General features: G+C 34.8%; 1 protein-coding gene and 1 pseudogene across 1 annotated transcript; one reads left to right on the top strand and one right to left on the bottom strand.

Moving 5' to 3' along the window:
* Nucleotides 1-2,056: 2,056 nt before the first annotated feature.
* Nucleotides 2,057-4,146, bottom strand: LOC116248300 (peroxidase 64). Its single transcript, XM_031621024.2, has 4 exons — nucleotides 3,876-4,146; nucleotides 3,535-3,723; nucleotides 2,955-3,117; nucleotides 2,057-2,667 (listed from the first exon to the last, which is right to left on the bottom strand). Exons 1-4 carry the CDS (start codon nucleotides 4,080-4,082, stop codon nucleotides 2,273-2,275), a joined length of 954 nt encoding a protein of 317 aa, XP_031476884.1. The 5' UTR covers nucleotides 4,083-4,146; the 3' UTR covers nucleotides 2,057-2,272.
* A 686-nt stretch (nucleotides 4,147-4,832) lies between these two features.
* Nucleotides 4,833-4,995, top strand: LOC116249412 (U2 spliceosomal RNA; annotated as a pseudogene).
* The last annotated feature ends 3,422 nt before the right edge of the window (nucleotides 4,996-8,417 follow it).

Below are 8,417 nucleotides of genomic sequence, written 5' to 3'. Positions count from 1 at the left end.
TGCTCTGGAGGTAGTAGAGATTATCTTTGGGAGGTCCACAAGAACATCTGAAAACAGACACTTTATCCTCTCAATCAAACACAATAGAAGACGTTTCTTGACATCCTTTACCAAACCATGTTGAAGAAGCTTGCTTTTGAAAAAAAAAAAAAAAACAAAGGAATATCCAAAACTGAGCCACTTATGTCTGAACTGCTTTAAGCGAATCGCAAATGTTGCAAATCTTATAATGTTATTTTCTCAGTATTATACAAATTCTATATTTCATATACGAATACTGCAAAACATATACGAATTTTTTTAAAACAATGAAAGAATGATTGCATGTCAATGGTTTGATGTTTTTAGAAACTTATAAGTGAACTTATAATGAATGACAGAAAATCTAGAAACTTATGATTTTCTTTTCTGAAAAAAAGAAGTTGCATCTTATTGAAGCCATAACGAATGCAAAAATGGGAATTATGTTGAAAATAGACTTTTTTTCCTCCATTTTAGTAGATTTGGGATATATATTCCAGGGATGTACAATAAGTTGCACTTTTTCTTGGTTTTATGTTCATTTAAATTATATATATATATATAAAATCAAGTGACTCGAGCTTAAATGAGCCGACTCAAATGAGTTGACTTAGACTCGGTTTACCGGGGTCAAGGCCTCTCCGAAGAAACTGAAGCCCCTCCTCCCTTCCCTCTACTTACGAGGTCAAGGGCTACTTAAAGACGTAAGGTCTTTAAGTAAACTTACGATTACTACCTTCAATTCGAAAGTAGCATCTTCTACTTTTTGTAGTAAAGAAAAAGAATACTTACAAGAATTATACTGATGACTAGATTTTGACCCATCCACCAGTTCGACCAGCTTTGTTATATCCCTCAGAGCAATTTGGCTCTCATAAGAGAAGACTGAACTTTATTATATAATAAGTCGGATCCTTGTCAGGCCCCCCGAGTTTCAGATTCAGTAACTTGAACCATATACAGAGTCCGAATAATATTAGAAGTTCAGTTTCATTTCTCTTTACAAAACCTAATTTCTGGTCGATGGTCAGATCTCATATACAATACTTGCAATTATGTGCACAATATGCTTTATATATTTTATATGATATAGTGCCTATACTTCTAATACTATGTACCTATTTTGATATTATGATAAACTTATGGTATTGATATTTTGGAAACCAGTTGCAAAAAAGTGATCATTTTCCCATGCAAAATTCAAGTTCAACACCCAATTCCCAGTACTACTTAAAGTATTGTATTAATCTCCCGTGTACTTCATATATTTTATATATTACAATGCTCATATGTCTAATATTGTGCGTTTGTTATGATGATAAAACTTATGATATTAAAATGTGAAAAATAATTCAAAAGTGATAAAGTGGTGAACACGTTTGATCCTTGTTGAATGGGCTGAAACAAGCCCAGCTCGTACCGTATCGGGCACTTGCCGATACGAGGCGCTGATGCGCACAGAGGCACGGATATGGACTACGGTGGTTAAAAGAAAAAAGACTTTTCTATAAGAAAGACTTAGTTATTCCCTCAAGCAAAGGCTTTTTAGCGTGCTGAAATGTGCCATCAATTTTAGGCATTTGGACAAGTATCGTCCGAATATACTGCAACGAATATAAATGCTACGGAACATTTATGGGTTTTTTTTTATGAATTTAGGACTCTAACAAATAGATGATGACTAGTTATATATATATATATATATATATATATATATATATATATATATATATATATATATATATATATATATATATATATATATATATATATATATATATATATATATATATATATATATATATAATAATGTCAAAAACAATTCATATTGGACTCGGGTAATTAGTCTAATGATCCTAACATGCCTCTTAACAACTTCTATTCCAACTCTAAAGAAGGTTAAAAACAAGTTCATCTAACTATATGGCTGGCCTTCTTTATATGTTTTCGAAGATTCAATGCAATATATATATATATATATATATATATATAGGCATGACACATTTTTAGTATCTCCTGATCCTACAACAAGAAGAAGAAAAAACAAACAGATTTCTTGTTCAATAACACTTGAAGAAGCATACAGGCATAGGCATCTGCCTTATGACCACAAAAGAAAAGAAAAGGAATCACTTAGCATTCTTCATCTTCTCTCACAAACACTAAAAACCATGAAACCACACGCATCTGAACCCAAAACCAATAACTTCAAAGAGACAAGACCAAAGAATCTGACTGCCTTTCTCCTCTATTACCTCACAACTCTACAGTCGAGTCTCACCTCACCCTCCCCAACAAGGCTGCCCATCTTGAGAATCGACTTCACAAAGGCCTTCTCAAACGCCTCCTGGGACTCAGCAAACTTGTGCACCAGGTTCTTGCTTTCCAGGTTACTGAGCAAGGCCTGGTCAGAGGTGAAGAGGCCTCTCCCCTGCACCAGATGCTTGTAGTACATGTTGTCAAACACTGTGGCAGTTGGGTCCATGATTGAGCCTGCATTTCTTGCCTTGTTGTGTATGGGGCATGTCTGCCTCAGACTCGCGGCAAACTGCGGCTCCATTGCCGGATCCACGTCGAAGCTCGAGTTGAATTTGTGGATTCTGTTCTGGAACGATGAACAGTGCGCGAAGCCAAGGGTGTGCCCACCTGCATGAACCACAACCATGGAGGTCAGCTGGTTGGATCTATGTTATATCACATGGGTGCAAAGTGCAGGTGTGTATATATATATATATATATATATATATATATATATATATATATATATATATATATATATATATATATATATATATATATATATTATATATATATATATATATATATATATATATATATATATATATAGAGAGAGAGAGAGAGAGAGAGAGAGAGAGAGAGAGAGAGAGAGAGAGAGAGAGGGAGAGAGAGATTAGAGAAACTTATGTAGTCACCTGAGAGTGCTACCAAATCCTGGAGGGAAAGTCCCCTTTGAGAGAAGCTCTGAATCAGCTGAGAGAAATTGAAAGTGGGAGGTGGCAGGAGTTTAGTCTCGTTGGCTATGGAAATTCTTCCATCTTTCCTTCCTTTGGGCACCTCCCAACTTGGTCCTCCCGACTAAGGAAGATTCAGCAGAGAAAAAAGGATAATCAAAACACATAGCTGAATAATGTCATTAAACAGGTATTTAAATGAAATTAAGCTCTTGAAACTTGTCTATATTTGTGAAATTTTGCCAGATTTGAGCTGAGTTAGACCTCATTACACGTGGATGACATGCCCCATGCAACTCGGATCCAGATTTGAGTTTAAAAGGATCAAGTTCAAGCTCAAGTCCAAATGCTAACCAGATTAAATGAGATCCGATTAAGTCGAATATCAGATCCATTTACATCCTACTCATAACTAGTTAAGACTACTAATCACGAATGATCCTTATCAATCACATTTATCCATAATAAAGATTTTAAATCTCGCCTTTGAATCGCATGAATGCATGAAAAATTAAATCCAAATAGCTTTGATTATGCTTACAAGAGCCACTGAATCTCTAGCAGCAAGAGCAATGATGTCAGCACATGAGACCACACCGGGGCAGGCAGCCTCAAGCTCCTCCTTCGCGTGGTCGATCACGTAGAACGCATGCAGAGAGATGTTGGGAGTTCCATCTTTCTCGGCTTTGTTGGTCTTAGTCGAATTCAGCAGCACCGATCCATCACAACCCTACAACACCAACCAACCCAAGTAAATCCAGCAACTTAAAAGATATATATATATATATATATATATATATATATATATATATATATATATATATATAGAGAGAGAGAGAGAGAGAGAGAGAGAGAGAGAGAGAGAGATAGAGAGAGAGAGACTCTGATAAAGCAATCGTGAAAATGCATCCGAAGCAATGCGGAAGGGACAGTTGAGTCTCCCATGGCGGCCTTCTTCACCACCTTTGCGACAATGGCATCCACATCTGGGCACGTCTTCGCGTAGTAATCTACACTCAGAGCATGAGCATCCACCAAGGAAACCAAGAGGGACACGATCACAAGTGAAGCAACTATAACATCACCCATCTTTCTCTTCCTCTGATCTCTGTAGCACCCCTGAAAGTCTTGCTGTGCTGATGAGAAGCTAAAGCAGAGCTCCCAGCCTTTATATAGAATAAAAAAAGGCAAGGAACAAAGGAAGCGTTTGTTGAAAAGAATCTCAATCATAAAGCAGTGGTTTTCAATAAAAGTGAACTCGTTTTTCACCAGGGAAAATCAAGTAGAGAGCCCGCGTGATGATGAAGGTTTGAATAGTGCTTCTGGTCGGTCGATTTCAAGATGGGAGTCGTTGCAATCGATCAATAAGGCGAAAGGGATGCTTTTTTTGGTGACGAAATGAATTGAAGGAAAGCAGTTCTTGAATACATGTCTGCTCATTGGCTCGATCAGCACACTGGAGTTTCATTTAAATTTTCTGAAGAATTGCGCCCTCCCGGTGCTGTAGATGGCTTCAGAGCAGTTCACCTAAACCGCTGTGCAAAGTATTAATCAAGAGTACGTTTTATCTTTAAGGTGCATCAACGACTCCCTTGCAGAATGCGGCCCATTAATTTGTTAGTAGCCACCAGAAAGCGGGTCTATAAAAAAATTCGTGAATGTCGGTAGGCCAATAAAGATAAGTGCGAGCTAATTCTCAGAACAGTCGAGGATCAGACAGTACCATCCGCAATTTAGTTGTGCAATATCTAAGCAACCCACATTTTCAGAACTAAAATTTCATGTGTTTTCTTCGTAGATTTTGTCGGCAGCGAATGATCTAGTTTTTTTTTTTTTTGAATACTTTTCTCGGCTTTTTGGCTAAGATTAAGTGTAGTTTCTGTTCTTATCAGTTTAACGATCTTAGTTTTTCAGATTTACCTGATGTCAACGTTCATGACAGATTTGAAACAAGGACAAAGAGATGTTTCATGTTCAAATCTTGTGATTGAAAGAAACCTTCAAGTAGTTGGTTACTGGAGTTGGGACAGGGATGGGTCTTCGATCTGATTTTTTTTTTTCATTAATTTTTTAATGCAAAAGTAATGGAAGGCGCCAACATACAAGTTACAAGCATAGCATAAACATCACCTCAACATACAAATTTCTTTTTTTCTGTTCTTTTACATTTTTTTGAAAGAGCCACAGTTGTGACAATTAATGTTTATACATTACATCAATGGCACTCCATCATTGAAGAATGAAGTTGGTGAACTTGGTTGAAATCAGCACCCTGCACCCACCCCCGAGTATATCCGTCAACAGTAATATTCACACACGGTAGATTGGTACGATGGAAACTTCTGGTAAAATGCCCGCCATAACCTAATTATACACATGATGCCAAAATGGAGTTCATGGCCGTTCAGTGGTAAAACTACTAGTAGAAGTGAACTGAGTGAATATCAGCCATTAATGCACTTGACTGTTCCCTGGTACAATTGGATATCTCTGTTCCTGCACCGAGAAGGAAGTCAATACTGGTTAATGAAATTGAAAGTAGAGATGGGCAGTAATATTTATTAGTTTTAAAGCATAACAGTTGTTCGTTGGATCGTTTTCCTTGGAGTTAGGTGCCAAAACTGTTTCACAATTCAATAATGTGAAGTAAACTCTAAGAGAAAAAAGTCTGCCCATTGTTCAGAAATACATAAAAGAAGAGGAAGAAAGAATTTTCAAGTAAAACTGCTGCTAATAGGTTGTTTTTTATAACCTCGGGTCTTAGATCCGAAGCTGTATTAAAAGGTATGTTTTGAGAAAACTTTATATTGAGGATGTAGTATGGATCTTAAATTTTGAGGTTCCGACTTTAAATCTAGGAATCTCAAATCCGCGATGAAACAAACACAACCATAGTAAAAACCAGTGGCGGGTAGAAGATAAGCAAGAAGTCCCTTTTGTTTGTTCTTATAGAGATAAAGGTATTAGGTGTGGTTTCATAACAAAAATCGACAGACTTATTTTGCTTTATGACTGAAAAAAAAAGTTTACACTTAGGCTGAGATGCTTGTTGGCAGCCACAAATATCATAAATGGATTTTGAAATCAGAACATTTTTCAAGGGTATTAAATTCTGGGGAAAAATCGACAATTTCTTTTATAAAAAAGTTAAAATTCGAAAAAAGTAAAATAAATGAAAAACTACCAAGAAGACGTAAACAATAACTTGATGAAATGAAAACAAAAATGTTTTAGTAACTATGGAAATGAAGATAACATTTGACCAGAGTTTTAAACTTTAAAGCAAAAATAATGTAAAGATAATGAGAAAAAATGTAAAAGCAGGATAAAACTACAGAAAATACGAGAAGGATCTTATTTTGAGGAAATTATAAAAAAATCTTATTTTAGGAAAATCTCAGTCACGCTGGTTTCTCAAAATTCTGTAAGAAATTCAATCTAACGGAAAAAGAATTACGGTTTAATTTCGCTTGATCACTTCTGGCTTTTACTACTGAACATCCCAAAAGGTCAGTGAGAATTAATAAGCTTCTCCTATTTATTGCAAGGAAAACCAACTTATATCTCTTCTGGCTTACTTCTCTTTCCTTCAACGTTAATAAGGTTAAAAAGGAGGACAATGCTGAACGTTGGTGTCAACAAATGAATCCTATTTAAGTTCAAAACTTTACTGTTTACTGATAAACTGTGGTCAACTTTTTTTTTTTGGATTTTGTGACCGTTTTCTTAAAGAATGTTATCAGATTAAATATAAATAATATATATATATATATATATTATTTGAATTTGGATCTTGATTAAAATGACCACTATGGGATGTTCACCTTGAATAAATCAACACACTTGGCTGTAGGGATGTTAGTATATCCGATTTGAATCGGACATCTGACCGAATCAATACGAAAATATCGCATATGAAAATCATTTAATATTCGATTAAGAAATTGGATCGGATTCAAATTTAATAAATGACATTTAATTGGATTTGAATATACATTAATATCTGATCAAATTCGGATATAGATTTGGATCGAATTCATTTTTAGACAAATATTTTGTATCTAATGCTATTAAATTTTGAAAAATGGTAAAATCTAGTTCAAAATTTGGATTTGAATATAAATACAAAAATCAGATTATGATCAAATTCCTATTGTAAAATTAGATTTCAGATATTTATTTGAATTTGAAACAGAATATGTGAATATCCGAAAACAGATATGATTAAAAATATATCCGATCCCAATGACATTCATACCTAACTCTAACTGTAGTTATTTCTCGGCTTGCTTTTGTGGCTGGCCAAAGTACAAAAGATTTGGTGTAAAGATATAAAAAGGAAAAGTGCTCCTTAGTGCACAACCAATCACAAATTGCATGTCTCCAAGTTGACCAACCCAAAGCTCAGATCAATGACACAATTGGAATTGGGAGACGGCCTTTCCAACTCACGTGGATGGCACGATCTTTTATTAATTTAAAGTCAGAAAACATAAAGGTTTGTTGTACAAAAGTTGTATAGAATTCAGCAATTCATCAAATACATTTTTTATACATTTTTTGAGAAAACGAAAATGTGTGTATATATAAACAATAAAATTCAAAAGGCTTTAATTTAAAAAAAAAAACAAGAATAATAAAGTGTATGACATGTGGCATTCCATGAAAATTCGCCATTGGATTTCAGTAAAGTTTGTGAACTCTTTCGAGTGAGCAGAAGTCACCTGAAGAAGAGTACACCCGTTAACTAAAGTGTCATACTATTACGATTTACAGTTTATAAAAGTAGCAACCATGTGAATCAAACTACTCGTATCGGCCCACCAGGTTGACCAACTATGGTACATCCCTGAGGCAAATTTATGTGAATGTCATGTGTTGATGTGTATAGTGCCGGTGTTTATGAATTTTATGAACGTCCCCATGATAAGGTCAAGTTGCCAAAGAACAATCTCATATTTAAGAATTTGAGACATTTGGACAACTATATATGATTTGGTTCGGCAAAAGACTTGTAACAGGACATGCAGAGTATCTCATGCTGGTTCAGGTTCAACTGCTTATATAAGGATATCAATTGATTAAAATTTAGATCGGATGTCAGACCAAACTGCTTCAAAGAGAAAAAATTTAACATCCGATTAAGAAAATGGATCAAGATCAAATTGAAGAAGTGACGCCTGATTAGATTCAAGTTTCCAATAAATAACTTATCAGATTTAAATTCAATTTTAAATGAGTACCTTATGGCCAACAACCATTCAGCTTGAAAGTCGGTTGTCAACATATCTTAATGTAGTTCAGATTCAATTGTGCACTTAAAAAATAGAAGCTAAGTTCAAATGTAAATTTAAAAGTCGAATTCGGATTCGATTTAGATTGTAAACTTTAAGTCATACTCAGATATGATATACTTTTTTCATC

This window comes from Nymphaea colorata, chromosome 2 (genome assembly GCF_008831285.2).
Source record: "Nymphaea colorata isolate Beijing-Zhang1983 chromosome 2, ASM883128v2, whole genome shotgun sequence".
NCBI classification, from domain to species: Eukaryota; Viridiplantae; Streptophyta; class Magnoliopsida; order Nymphaeales; family Nymphaeaceae; genus Nymphaea; species Nymphaea colorata.
Note: the sequence above shows the minus strand (reverse complement) of the source record. Positions and strands in the feature narration are given on the sequence as shown.

What these genes read in the sequence shown, in the direction of transcription:
- LOC116248300 (XM_031621024.2), bottom strand. Translation starts at nt 4,082, where the DNA reads ATGGGTGATGTTATAGTTGCTTCACTTGTGATCGTGTCCCTCTTGGTT. An exon ending in TTCACGATTGCTTTATCAGA is followed by an intron (nt 3,724 to 3,875) that starts GTCTCTCTCTCT and finishes TTGGTGTTGTAG; the next exon opens with GGTTGTGATGGATCGGTGCT. An exon ending in GGATTTGGTAGCACTCTCAG is followed by an intron (nt 2,668 to 2,954) that starts GTGACTACATAA and finishes TGGTTCATGCAG; the next exon opens with GTGGGCACACCCTTGGCTTC.